We start from the raw sequence: 15,345 nt of genomic DNA, 5'->3' as shown, positions 1-15,345 counted from the left end.
TTGACGTCTTGGGCTCAGGGTTGACGTCTTGGAACACAATGAGACGTGGCAGATCCAGAGCACTGTTTAGAACCCCTGGGTCCATCCATGGCCATCATTTAATCTGTATCATCCTAATCTCTTCATGGATGTCATCACAAGCAGCAGTGGCGGGAAGGAGGAAGCAAGCAACACCTTATGCGGCTTGAGACAAATAAAATGGCCTGCCTGCACGCATATTATTCACGGGTGCGGGCATAGCCATGGGAAGTAGGGGTGCTGCAGCACCCCCTGAAAAATCTGAATTAAAAAAATATATGTTTTGAACAAATATTTTTTCCACAAAAGTAGTGCACTGGGCCTTTACTTGTAATAGCGAAAATGTTCAGCATCTCCACTTTGGCAAAAGAAAGGTAGTTGTATAATTAAGAACAGTGTCTAGCAGGATTCAATGGTTGGAATTGTAAGAGTTGTTGCCCTGTCCCTTTCTCTGAGATTCATTCTAATGGAATCCAAAAGAACAAAACCCTGTCCTCAAACATTTACATCAAAGGGTGCCAAGTTATGGGCAAAAACACAAAACATCCACATCAAATGTAATATTTTTCTTGATCAACTAACATGGAAAACAACCAATTTTTGTGCAGTATTAATTTGCCATCCTTACAAACCACTTAATGTAAATGTACATTACTGTATATAGGCTGGTCATCTAGGTTTGTACCTGTAGACTTTCCATCACCATGAAGAAAAACAATGCACAATACAGTAAATGTGTACATTGAGACGGGGGACAAGTATAAAAATGTATGCACTCACTACTGTAAGTTGTTCTGGAAAAGAGTGTTTACTAAAATGGAAAATGAATTAATAGACCATTTCAGCTTCCACATAGAAATAGGTTGCATTTGCAATTTATTTCCCCCATTCAGCAATAAAATCGCAGCACTCCGAAACTATTTCCCGCGGCTATGAGCGCAGGGTGTTTGTTTCAATAAACGGTTGCCTCCAGGAAGATGAAACATGCTATGTGAATACCGGTTATGACTAATGTATGACAAGTATGCATTGATTATCACTAGTCAAGTAACTCAACTCCTCCACGGAATTGAGTGTAGACTAGTTTTTTTTAAACGAACCTCTGACTCCTTCGAGTCGCTATGCGTCGATAGGCCTACTTCAAACATGTACATTGTTAAACCAAACCGTGTACCTATGTTTGTCATCTGTTGTTTCATGCCTTTCTTTATTTGCTGAAATCCATACTTTTTAATACAGTTTTAATAAAATACAACCACTGACTGTTTCCACATTGTTGTTGCTCTAAAATGGCAACAAAGCACGAACGCGTAGGCTATGTGCCAATTTAATCTCAACAAGGAAACAGTCGGTGGTTGTATTTTATTCAGGCCGTGTGACGTGTTGTGATTATCAAATGACAACATCTGAGTGATTCATATTCTAGCCAGACGGTAGCCAGACTATAAAATGCGCACCACTTCTCCTTTTGGCATAGGGCCTACATCTAACCGCAGTAGCCTATTCACGTGCCCATATCACATTGTTACCGCCCACGATAAGCCTAATTATCACTATCACCATGAAGAATCAGTAACTCGGTTATAGGCTGTGACTACCGAAAGTAGTAGACCAATTGTAAATGAAAGGGAAAGCAACCCGTAGTCAACATGTGCACAGTCAAACATTTCCCCAAGGTCGTGTGACGCAACGAAGGTGAGCTCATATGCTAAATCAAACGTCTGACTGTAACCAGCTCTGCATCCTAATAAGCTATCTTTACTCAGGGTGAGAGATAAATGGTGGAAGACGGTGAGTCACACCGAACACATTCCGCCTACTGTCAGAGTCAAGTAGGCTAGTAACCGGACCTGGGCCGATTCATTCCCTGTAGTGTTACAGCAACAATAACATGGATGGAATTCCAAAACACCTGAGCCAGACGCCAGACGCCCCCATGTCCTGACTGATGGACTTAAACATCTCAAAATTAAATAATCACCTCTAATCATGTCACTTTGGGGAAATTCCTGGAATGCATCATCAGTCACACCAAAGGACGTTTCTTTCTGAGGTGCAATTGAGGCATGAGCTCGGAATGAGGTACATTATGAGTAAAAATCCATTCCCATTGATTGACTCATTGATTAATCAATTGAGTTTGTTTATCTCTAACAGCATAGCCTACCATTTATTTATATAGCTTTACCTGAAATAGTTTCTTAATTAACCAACTTTTAACCTTTAGAAAAACAGAATGTTATTAAGGGGGCACATGTTGTCACACTGTTTTTATGATTTTCTCATCTCTCACTCTCTCTCGCTCATGTGAACTTGATTGGTCAACTAATACAAATAATGCCTATAATAGTAATAAAGAATGTCACTTTGTCATATATTTTAAAAATGTGACTATTTTTTGAGGGACTGCACTATACCCCACCTGAAAACACATGAATTTCAATGTAACTGGATATTAATGTTTGGACATACTAAATGACCATTATAGGTTAACATGTAACAGTCTTCAACAATGCTTACCTACCAATAAAGGCAATTGAAGCAGACCTAAAGTATTTTTAAAATAATATTGAAATGAGTCAAAATGCTATGCAAATTGCCATTCTAATATGGCATTGCTGGTATGAGCTTATTTTAATATCTCAACTACCTGGTAGAGCTCTGCTATTTCCAAATAAACATCAAGTTGAAAAGAAACTATTGTAATTTCTTATTTGAGTTGTTAGTAATAGGTGCAAACATGTTTTCATTTTTTTTTTAGAGACAGTTAAAGGGTTAACAAGAGGCACGTTGATCATGCATTGTGACCAAGATTTTCATTATATTGACAAGATAGTCGAGTGACTGCTGTAACAATGAAAATACATGTCCTCAAGGATGGAAGACAGGCGCCAGGAGGCGAGATCAGGTGTGACCATTTTAGCCAATGAGAGGGCAGATACGAGTGTGACCACAGGGCACAACGTTGAAATAAAGTCGTTTTTTTCAAAGTTGCCGAAATGCCACGTGGCCCACTTATATCAGAGCATTTGTAACAACCCAACCAATACAAAACGTATATTCGGTCAAAGAAGCCTCACGTAGAACATTTGCAATTAATTTTGTTGTTGACCAAATTCGAGACTCATTGACCTCCATACAAAATTTCCTCATTTCGTGGTCTTGTTTTCGTGGGCAGACTTTGGGGGGAGTAGAACCTCTCGCTTCGCCTCTTCTCTGATTGTGCGACTTGCCTTGGTGGAGAAATGTTCTGTTTCCTGCACCAGGCTAGAGACAAGTTGAGAGCGAGAAAGAGGGTTTGCTCGCTGTCCTCTCTGAAAGAAAGGAAATTGACGGTAAAGTTACAATTTAGTACGACCAAAATAATAGTTATTCAATTGTATAGAAGATACGGATTCACTTTTAATTGCACAGACGAACATTTTTACGTGTAGCCTAGACAGGCACACCGTAGGTTTTTGCAACGAAGAGGCAGAAGGGAAAGAAGAAAGGCTATCTACCCCTTCGTTTGAAACCCTTTAAGCTAACCTACCTCCAGGATGTCGGAGCGAGGAGGGCTCCCGCGGACTGGAGGTGCCCCCTCCCCGCACTTGCAACCCTCCAAACCGGTCACGATCACCTCGAATCGCCCTGTCCACATGAACCTATACGCTACCTGGGAAGTGGACCGCTCTTCACCAAGCTGTGTTCCGAGGTAAGAGCCTTCGAGTAAGGGAAGTAACGTTAGTTCTATCCGTTGGTTCTTGACTGGTTTTTGTTCGTTTAAGACAAATAAGTACTGTTTGCAGACCATTTAAAGACGTCCACAATGGGTTTTACGGGTCATACTTTGGTTTTTACTACCAACACGATCTTAAATTCTCTAACATAACTGTGGCAGACATAAAAGGTAGTGTTTGCATTGTTTTTAGGTGACTGGGTAAATGGCATAATAAGACATTCTCAACTTGCAGTAACCTTTTATTGTTGTCTATCTGGTCAACCCAGACACGTAGCCTATTGGCTAGTCTACCACATTCTAATACAGAATCAACTTCTGTATCGTTCTTGTACACGTACCCCTCACGATAGTATCCTGTGCCTATGTTTCCCGATAGAGCATTTTATCTCTCGGTCGGTCGTGATATTTTGGGGGGAGACCCATCATATCAGCACCACTGGCCATTCAGATTGTGGCATACAGAAACCAGTTGTTCGTTCCACGACCGAACAGACTGTCTGGGTGGATTTCCCCATAGCTCAAGGCTCCACCATTTGATTTTGATTTCCAATGTTGCCAGGGTTTTTTAGCAATGTTCTACGGTCATTAGCATATCAATTGATAGGTTAGATTTGCTGTAATAGAAGTTAACTGGAAGGGAGTGTATTAATCCAATGTAATGGAGCAGTAGGAAGAGTAGCCAGGAAATCTCACACCTGACACCCATCCATGGTCATTCTGAACAAAGGCTCTCAAGATCCCTCTTAGTGTGTGTGTGTGTGTGTGTTAGTGCCAGTGGTATTTATTGTTCTATTCCACTTTCCCCCCCATTCTCTGTTGTATTATAATGTACTGTATGTTCATATGCTATATGATACTGTATGTGTTTATGCTATGTTTATTTACAGTGCTTTCGGAAAGTATTCAGACCCCTTGACTTTTTCCACATTTTGTTTTACGTTACAGCCTTATTCTAAAATGGATTACATTTTTCCTCATCAATCTACACACAATACCCTGTAATGACAAAGAGAAAACAGGCTTTGAGAGATTTTTGCAAATGTATTGAATATAAAAAACATATACCTTATTTGCGTAAGTATTCAGACCCTTTGCGATGAGACTCGAAATTGAGCTCAGGTGCATTCTTTTTCCATTGATCATCCTTGAGAGGTTTCTACAACTTGATTGGAGTCCACCTGTGGTAAATTCAATTGATTGGACATGATTTGGAAAGGCACACGCCTGTCTATATAAGGTCTCACAGTTGACAGCGCATGTCAGAGCAAAAACCAAGCCATGGGGTCAAAGGAATTGTCCGTAGATCTCAGAGACAGGATTGTGTCGAGGCACAGATCTGGTAAGGGTACCAAAACATGTCTGCAGCATTGAAGTTCCCCAGGAACACAGTGGCAACCATCATTCTTAAATGGAAGAAGTTTGGAACCACCAATACTCTTCCTAAACCTGGCCGCCCGGCCAAACTGAGCAATCGGAGGAGAGGGGCCTTTGTCAGGGAGGTGACCAAGACCCCATGGTCACTCTGACAGAGCTCCAGAGTTCCTCTGTGGAGGTGGGAGAACCTTCCAGAAGCACAACCGTCTCTGCAGCAGTCTGGAAAATCAGGCTTTTATGATAGATTGGCCAGACTGAAGCCACTTCTCAGTAAAAGGCACATGACAGCTTGCTTGGAGTTTGCCAAAAGGCACCTAAAGGACTCAGATCACGAAAACCAAGATTGTACTCTTTGGCCTGAATGCCAAGTGTCAGGTATGGAGGAAACCTGGCACCATCCCTACGGGGACGCATGGTGGTGGCAGCATCATGCTGTGGGGATGTTTTTCAGGAACTGGGAGACTAGTCAGGATCGAGGCAAAGATGAACAGAGCAAAGTACAGAGAGCTCCTTGATGACAACCTGCTCAGGACCTCAGACTGGGGTGACGGTTCACCTTCCAACAGCACAATGACCCTAAGCACACAGCCAAGTCAACGCGGAGGAGTGGCTTCTGGACAAATCTCAATGTCCTTGAGTGGCCCGGACTTGAACCCGATCGAACATCTCTGGAGAGACCTGAAAATAGCTGTTCAGCAATGCTCCCCATCCAACCTGACAGAGCTTGAGAGGATCTGCAGAGAAGAATGGGAGAAACTCCCCAAATACAGGTGTGCCAAGCTTGTAGCGTCATACCCAAGAAGACTCGAGGCTGTATTCGCTGCCCGAGGTGCTTCAACAAAGTACTGAGTAGAGGGTCTGAATACTTATGTAAATGTGATATTTCCGGGGGAGTTTTTTTGCCACTTTTTCTCCCCAATTTCGTGGTATCCAATTGCCTCATCGCTGCAACTCCCGTAAAGACTCGAGAGGCGAAGGTCGAAAGCCGCGCATCCTCAGAAACGCAACCCAAACAAGCCGCACTGCTTCTTGACACAATGCCCACTTAACCCAGAAACCAGCTGCACCAATGTGTCAGAGGAAACACTGTACACCAGGCCACTGTCAGCGTGCACTGCGCCCGGCCGGTCACAGGAGCCGCTAGTGTGCAATGGGACAAACCCTCCCCGAACCCGGATGACGCTGGGCCAATTGTGCGCCGCCCCATGGGTCTCCCGGTCACAACCATCTCCCGGTCACAGCAGGCTGCGACAGAGCCTGGACTCGAACCCAGAATCTCTAGTAGCACAGCCTTAGACCACTGCGCCACTCGGGAGGCCATTTTCTAAAATGTATACTAACCTGTTTTTGCTTTGTCATTATGGGTTGTTGTGTGGATTGAGGGGGGAAAAAATATTGAATACATTTTTTAATAAGGCTGTAACGTAACAAAATGTGGAAAAAGTGAAGGCGTCAGAATACTTTCCAAATGCACTGTATACCTTCCCCCCATCCAAATGGCGATAGATACCTCAGCACTATTTCAGTACTATATTAATGCAACATTCACCTGTAGAAGTATCATAGTAAACGGGTGTAGTGAAGCCGGAGGAGTGGTGCTCCCTAACTTTTTTCCAATTTGACTCGAGAATACACTGAGCTGTGATACTATTTCTGTCAAATGGGTTCTGATAACTGATATTTAATTACAACAATAATTCAATGACGAACCAAATAAATATTTATAGCATCCTAGAGGTAAATGGTGGTTTCTTCTCTCTGGCTGTCGCAAGACTGATGAAGCACTATTAGGCTACCTGTGTGCACTGCGGAGCCCTGTCCGAGTCCTGACCACTTTGGCCAATCAGAACGTAGAATTTGTCCTTGAGGATGTTCACGAAACTCCACGGAGCCCTCGTGCACAGTCGAACACAGAACGACATGTGACCACTTGGTTACGGCGACGCCGTTTTGCCCAGGACACCTAAACCATTCGTGGCCACCGTGATGGGTTATGTTCACTGCAATTGATTTGATAACATTTTTTAATCTATGCACATAAATTCTATGAATTGATAGTTCACTTCTGTTTTATTTTATCCTGTAATAGGGTATATCGTCACCGTGTGTTCACGCTAATCACGAACAGTTCAATGATATTAAGCTATATGTATGTATATTCGGCTATAGCCTACAAAAACAGCTATACCACGTAGTGGTAACCTATTAGGTTACAGTCCTACTGCAAATGATTCTTGTTTGTTCCTGAATTGGCCGAATGGCAGAGCTATCCTTCAACTGTCCTTTATCACCACAAGTTGGTTCAACTTCTTTAATTAACATCATTGCGCGATCCCGGCGCTGTCATTTCGGCACTGTTCTCTTAAAATGTCCTGTCGCTTAAAATAACATTTCATCAAGATCTGTCGCCTATAATAGTAGTCATACTCATCACTTATTATTGTTCTTATTACAAATAGAAGATTATCCTTCTCACAATGGTGCTTGTTTAGAAAAAGTTATCAATGTCTTTTCCAGATCATATAATGATTAATTTGCATGTTACGTAACAGAACCGAATATAATAGCATAGTGGGGCTTTAACGTTACTGCTACACCAAAAACACCTCATTTCTAATGAGATTTTAGGATGGTTAGCTGAAGCCGAATTGTCAAAGATGGATGCTTTGATTGAAACGAAACACAAGAAAGGCTAATAGTTTAACCCGATCTTCTCTAATACGCTCACAGAACAGTTCAAGAAGACCTAAACGCATATTCCCGCCAAAACTGATTGTGATCAATTAAATGATCGGCGTGGAGATGCAGCTGGGACTTTTCACCGGTAAAACATGAAGAATTATCATTCACCATTAACGGTGGCGATGGCCTATTTTTGAAATGAGGTAGTCTATCCCTAACTTGGAGTTTGAGGGTATTAAAAATAGGTTCACGTCAAAAGAAAAATGACTGTGAGCATAGGCAGATGTTGCATTTGGAGGATGCATTTTCTTATGCATAGTCTATAATGATTGGCTTAATCTGTTGGCACACACTTTGCGGAAATTCTGACGTCATTTACATTTTTCTTTGTGCTCCTCTAACGGATCTGAAATGGCTAGCTAGTTAGCGGTGGTGCGTGCTAATAGCCTTTCAATCGGTGACGTCACTTGCTCTGAGACCTTGAAGTAGTGGTTCCCCTTGCTCTGCAAGGGCCGCGGCTTTTGTGGAGCGATGGGTAACGATGCTTCGTGGGTGACCGTTGTTGATGTGTGCAGAGGGTCCCTGGTTCGCGCCTGGGTCGGGGCGAGGGGACGGACTAAAGTTAAACAGTTACACTCCCTTACCTAAAGAAATAGTGCTACTACCACGCTTTGTAAATGAATGACATTATTATTATTATAATAATCATATCATAACCATACTATAGAATCACTGAATATAGATGCCACTGTATGAGAAGGTGGGTAAACGCATCATATGGGCTTTAGTCCTGTACTTCTGCTCCTTTTCGAAAAGCTTTAGAGCTTGGCCTGTTTGGTACTAAAGCCTTTGAGTGTGTTTTGACACATGCTTTTTAGTATTTTTGTCAAGTGCTTTGTAGTAGATGAGTTGTGCTCTAAAAATATCTCGTCTGTGTTCTGGACTCAGATCTCCGTTACTTTGACGTCCTGTCTCTGATTACTAAGAATAGAAATGTCTCAATTGTTTGTTTTTTTTGGGGGGGGGGGGGTGTGTCACCTTGCTGGATCTGCACAGTTTCAGGGCTTTAGCAGAAGCCACGGTCCATCACCCCTTCTTCCATTTCACAGCAGAGAAACGGAGAACCAACCAGAATGCTGAGAAATCCAGCCTTCCTTCCTGGAGGCAATCACTGATCTGACACCACGTAGATTGTTAGACTGTGTTATAGAACCCAGAGTTTCACCTGTCCAATCGGGTCAGATGTGATCACTTGAAGGAAGGGAGGAGGTGAGGAGGGATTTATTTTCAAAGTATCCTGCCCAGCCCTCACCTGTGTCTCAAGACATTGTGATGGCTGCTGGGTATGATTCCAACAGCCCCAGGGTGTCTTATTATTGTTATTGTTGCAGGAAGTCGACATGTGAATACCCACCCTGTAGAGGTTTGTAGCTGTAACCTCTTCTACTTCCCGTCTACCCACAATGCTGTTGGTGTGTTGTTTACATAGAGTGAGAGTGCCTCTAAGGTCAGTTCTTATGGACACTTGACCTTCATTAACTATTCTGTGGGCGGGAAACTATCAGTATGCAGTAACCTACTTTCTCCAAGTTACCATGTTTCTGCAGCGTCATCACCAACCATCTCGTTCTCACAGCTTTTTTGCTTCATTGACTTATGTTTTAACAAAATATTTTTTTTAAAATCCCAAGCTAAATAATCCCAGTGACACCAGCAGGCTACCTGTTTTTGGGTCTGTTATAAAGTGTCTTCAAAAGCACTATAAAGTGCATTCGGGAAACTATTCAGACGCCTTGACTTTTTCTACATTTTGTTATGTTACAGCCTTATTCTAAAATTGATTAAATACATTTTTTTTACTCATCAATCTACACATAATACCCCATAATGACAAAGCAAAAAAAATGTTTTCCCCTACATTTTTGAAAATGTAAATAAACTCCCCTGGAAATATCAGTATTCAGACCCTTTACTTAGTATTTTGTTGAAGCACCTTTGGCAGCGATTACAGCCTCGAGTCTTCTTGGGTATGACGCTACAAAGCTTGGCACACCTGTATTTGGGGAGTTTCTCCCATTCTTCTCCGCAGATCCTCTCAAGCTCTGTCAGGGTGGATGGGGAGCGTCGCTGAACAGCTATTTTCAGGTCTCTCCAGAGATGTTTAACAGGGTTCTCGCCCGGGCTCTGGCTGGGCCACTCAAGGACATTCAAATCAAATTTTATTTGTCACATGCGCTGTATACAACAGGTGTAGACCTTAAAGTGAAATGCTTACTATAACAAGCCCTTAACCAACAATGCAGTTTTAAGAAAATTCCTAAAAAGTAAGAGATACTGTAAGAATAACAAATAATTAAAGAGCAGCAGTAAATAACAATAGCGGGGCTATATACAGGGGGTACCGGTACAATGTGTCAATGTGCGCGGGGCATTGGTGTCAAGGTAATTGAGGTAATCATGTACATGTAGGTAGAGTTATTAAAGTGGCTATGCATCGATAATAACAGAGTAGCAGCAGTGGGGGGGGGGGGGGGGGGGGGGGGGGGGGGCAATGCAAATAGTCTGGGTAGCCATTTGATTTAGCTGTTCAGGGGTATAAGCTGTTTAGAAGCCTCATGGACCTAGACTTTGCACTCCGGTACTGCTTGCAGTGCGGTAGCAGAGAGAACAGTCTATGACTAGGGTGTCTGGAGTGTTTGACAATTTTTAGGGCCTTCCTCTGACACCGCCTGGTATAGAGGTGCTGTACTGGGCCGTACACACTACCTCTGTAGTGCCTTGCGGTCGGAGGCCGAGCAGTTGCCATACCAGGCAGTGATGCAACCCGTCAGGATGCTCTCGATGGTGCAGCTGTAAAACCTTTTGAGGATCTGAGGACCCATGCCAAATCTTCTCAGTCTCCTGAGGTGGAATAGGTTTTGTCGTCCCCTTTTCACGACTGTCTTGGTGTGCTTAGACCATGTTAGTTTGTTGGTGATGTGGACAACAAGGAACTTGAAGCTCTCAACCTGCTCCACTACAGCCCCGTCAATGAGAATGGGGGCGTGCTCTGTCCTCCTTTTTCTATAGTCCACAATCATCTCCTTTGTCTTGATCACATTGGGGGAGAGGTTGTTGTCCTTGCACCACACGGTCAGGTCTCTGACCTACTTGCTATAGGCTGTCTCCTCGTTGTTGGTGATCAGGCCTACCACTGTGTCGTCAGCAAACTTAATGATGGTTTTGGAGTCGTGCCTGGCCGTGCAGTCATGCATGAACAGGGAGTACAGGAGGGGACTGAGCACGCACCCCTGAGGGGCCCCGTGTTGAGGATCAGCGTGGCAGATGTGTTGTTACCTACCCTTACCACCTGGGGGCGGCCCGTCAGGAAGTCCAGGATCCAGTTGCAGAGGCAGGTGTTTAGTCCCAGGGTCCTTAGCTTAGTGATGAGCTTTGAGGGCACTAGGGTGTTGAACGGTGAGCTGTCGTCAATGAATAGCATTCTCACATAGGTGTTCCTTTTGTCCAGGTGGGAAAGGGCAGCCTGGAGTGCAATAGAGATTGCATCATCTTATGAGCTGTTGGTGCGGTATGCAAATTGGAGTGGGTCTAGGGTTTCTGGGGTAATGGTGTTGTGAGCCATGACCAGCCTTTCAAAGCACTTCATGGTTACAGACGTGAGTACTACCGGTCGGTAGTCATTTAGGCAGGTTACCTTAGTCCCTGTGCCCAAGAACACTATGGTGGTCTGCTTGAAACATGTTGGTATTACAGACTCAGACAGGGAGAGGTTGAAAATGTCAGTGAAGACACTTGCCAGTTGGTCAGCCCATGCTCGGAGTACTGAGAGTCCTTTCGGTGGCTTTTGGCGAACTTCAAGTGGGCTGTCGTGCCTTTTTTACCAAGGAGTGGCTTTACTGAATAGTGGAGTGCTGCAGAGATAGTTGTCCTTCTTGAAGGTTCTCCCATCTCCACAGAGGAACTCTGGAGCTCTTTCAGAGTGACCATCGGGTTCTTGGTCACCTCCCTGAAAATGCTGCAGACATTTTTTTGTACCATTACCCAGGTCTGTGCCTCAACACAATACTGTCTTGGAGCTCTACAACCAATTCCTTCGACCTCATGGTTTGGTTTTTGCTCTGACATGCACTGTCAACTGAGGGACCTTATATAGACAGGTGTGTGCCTTTCCAAATCCTGTCCAATCAATTGAATTTGCCACAGGTGGACTGATCAATGGAAACAGGATGCTCTTAAGCTCAATTTCAAGTCTCTTAGCAAAGGGTCTGAATACTTATGTAAATCAGGTATTTCTGTTTTTTAAATATTTAATAATTGCGCAAACATTTCTAAACTGTTTTTACTTTGTAATTGTGGGTTATTGTGTGTAGATTGAAGATTATAAAAAAAGAAAATAAATTGTAGAATACAGGAAGGGTCCTGAATACTTTCTGAATGCGATGTATAAGACTCATTATTATTATTTCCAATCTGCAATGCATATCATCTGATCACTACCTCCCATTAAATATTGCTGCTAATATAATTCTGCTGTATGTGGCATTTTAAATAATTAAACATTCCCATTACTAAGCTTTTTAGTCAGTTGGAGTCAGTCTTGGGAGTCATGTGGAACGTTGGTGTGTTAAATGGTTGACAGTATGGGCCCTGGACAAAAGTAGTGCACTATATAGGTCATAGAGGTCCATTTGGGAGACACCCTGAGAGTTGACAGAAAGGGAGGGTTGGAATTCCTGCTCCTGCTGACTGCGTTGTTGGAGCTTGAGGCTCTGGCAGGAACCAAACTCAAGTCCTGTGACTCTAGGCTAGAGGAATGGGATGGAACGTACGGTTGAATAAGTTCTAATGCTGAGCTATACTGAACTCTGTCCCTGGTTGTGGCTTTGTCCCTGGTTGTGGCTTTGTCCCTGGTTGTGGCTTGGGCCTTGGCCGGGGCTTGGGCCTTGGCCGGGGCTTGGGCCTTGGCCGGGGCTTGGGCCTTGGCCGGGGCTTGGGCCTTGGCCGGGGCTTGGGCCTTGGCCGGGGCTGGGGCCTTGGCCGGGGCTGGGGCCTTGGCCGGGGCTGGGGCCTTGGCCGGGGCTGGGGCCTTGAGTAGGTCTGGGTTGTCACTGTGTATGACGAGTGATACAGTAACCTCGTCCGAGCCAGAACGGCCCATGGGGCTGGAGCCTGAGGCAGCTTGATGTACACGTACTCCCACTGGACAGGACGTTAGTCTATCGCAGTGATATACACCTCCTTAATGTGAAATACTAGCTATGAATGAAGGAAGCCCACAGATTGTATGCTGCTCTCTTGTGCTTTTAATCAATCCGCACCACAATAGGGTGTCACACTGCTACACTATACCACATAGTCAGTCCTTGCCTTACCTGCCCTCTACACACACACACACACACACACACACACACACACACACAATCTCACGCTCATACTCACACCCGATTTAAGAAGGACTGGCACGTGGATCGGGCCACTGCTCACTCTTCCGCTCAGTTGAATGGCTGAGAGGTCTGAAGTTTCCCTTCGCGCCCCACTGCCAGGAGAAGTGATGGCAGACAGAGCGAGCTAGAGCAGGAGGGAGGGATGGAGGGACCCCATTCTCGACCCTTCTCGCGTGCCCACACTCTCTACGCTTCTTCTCGACGTGTGCACTTGTTCACTCCCCCCTCATGGATGTAAAATGAACGGACTCCCTAGCCCTGGCTGACACCAATTCAATGCGTTTCAGTACATCTATGAGGGGTAGTGAACAAGTGTACACACCTAGGATGGAGAATAGGACCGTATCTCTACTCTCTGTCTTCTGCCTCCTAGAGAACAGTAGTATTGCGATAGGAGACTGTCTGGGTGACTTTGTTGAATGTGGATCGTAATGCTGCTGAATCCTGAGATGTTGGGTTGTCAATATAGGGTGTTTTGTGGCAGATCACTTCTGTTCTTGTCCTCACCAGAGTCTTGTGTGTGTTTGTGTGTGTGTGTGTGTGTGTTCACACAGTTAATTGCCCCTGACATCAATCTCATAGCTGTGGAATCTTATCCTCGCATCTGGCAGAGGACCAACACTGGGATGTGTGTATTACCATGTGTACGTGGAAAAGAGGATAGACATCCTTCTCTGGCTATGGCCACGGACACTGTGAAACACACTGAGTGTACAAAACATTAGGAACCATCCGCAAAACCCGGGACGACACTGGGCCAATTTGTGCGCCGCCTCACGGGGCTCCCGGTCGGCTGCGACACGGCCCGGGATCGAACCCGGATCTGTGGTGACGCCTCTAGCACTGCGACACAGTGCCTTAGACCGCTGCGCTGCTCGGGAGGCCCCTCCATTTGTATTGTTTTTGTTATGTTATGATGCTGATAGGGGTTGACCTCGACACAGTGGGATACTGACACACTAAGTAGTAGTGACACTGAAGAAGAAGCACTGTGACACAGTCTGAGGGGACTGAGTTGTTACACTAACTCTCCGGCATGATATACAGCACACACACACACACACACCACACACACAGTGCAGCCCTAAACAGGATTAGATGTGTGCTTTGGACATTAATCTCTAATCGCTTTAATGAAGGGCCAGAATCTTTCTCTTTCTGTCTCGCTCTCCTCCCCTTATCTCTGTACCACACATGAAGTAACATGGTGTCTCCAGAACAAGGGGTTAGGGGTGAGGGAGCAAGGTGCTGGGTTGGATAACCGGGCGCTAACGCACGAGAGCGCCACTTAGCAAAGTTGTGATGTCCGATAAGTTCTATGACGTACAGTACTAGTCAAAAGTTTGGACACGCCTACTCATTCAAGGGTTTTTCTTTTTTTTAATACAAATTTCTACATTGTAGAATAATAGTGAAGACATCAACTATGAAGTAACACACATGGAATCATGTAGAAACCAATTTTCTTTCAACAAATCAAACTATATTTGAGATTCATCAAAGTAGCCACCCTTTGCCTTGATGACCGATTTGCACACTCTTGGCATTCTCTCAACCAGCTTCACCTGGAATGTTTTTCCAACAGTCCCACATATGCTGAGCACTTGTTGGCTGCTTTTCCTTCACTCTGCCAGTCCAACTCATCCCAAACCATCTCAATTGAGTTGTGGTTAGGTGATTGTGGAGGCCAGGTCATCTGATGCAGCACTCAATCACTCTCCTTCTTGGTCAAATAGCTCTTACACAGCCTGGAGGTGTGTTGGGTAATTTTCCTGTTGAAAAACAAATGATAGTCCCACTAAGCGCAAACCAGATGGGATGGTAGATCACCCATTCACCTACTCTGTGTCTCACAAAGACACGGCGATTTGGACTCCTCAGACCAAAGTACAGATTTCCACAGGTCTAATGTCCATTGCTCGTGTTTCTTGGCCCAAGCAAGTCTCTTCTTCTTATTGGTGTCCTTTAGTAGTGGTTTCTTTGCAGCAATTCGGCAATGAAGGCCTGATTCACGCAGTCTCCTCTGAACAGTTGATGTTGAGATGTGTCTGTTACTTGAACTCTGAAGCATTTATTTGGGCTGCAATTTCTGAGGCTGGTAACTTT

General features: G+C 44.5%; 1 protein-coding gene across 1 annotated transcript in view; it reads left to right on the top strand.

Moving 5' to 3' along the window:
- The first annotated feature begins 3,264 nt into the window (after positions 1-3,264).
- The window catches only part of LOC120049769 (phosphofurin acidic cluster sorting protein 1-like), a 63,573-nt gene continuing 51,492 nt past the window's right edge, over positions 3,265-15,345 (top strand). The window contains exon 1 of the mRNA XM_038996173.1: positions 3,265-3,712. Coding sequence (XP_038852101.1) covers positions 3,558-3,712 — 155 coding nt within the window. The 5' untranslated portion in view covers positions 3,265-3,557. The remainder of the gene's footprint in view (positions 3,713-15,345) is intronic.

This window comes from Salvelinus namaycush, chromosome 6, assembly GCF_016432855.1.
Source record: "Salvelinus namaycush isolate Seneca chromosome 6, SaNama_1.0, whole genome shotgun sequence".
In the NCBI taxonomy this organism is placed as follows: Eukaryota; Metazoa; Chordata; class Actinopteri; order Salmoniformes; family Salmonidae; genus Salvelinus; species Salvelinus namaycush.
The sequence above is the reverse complement of the archived record's forward strand: the minus strand, read 5'-3'. Positions and strand labels throughout refer to the sequence as shown.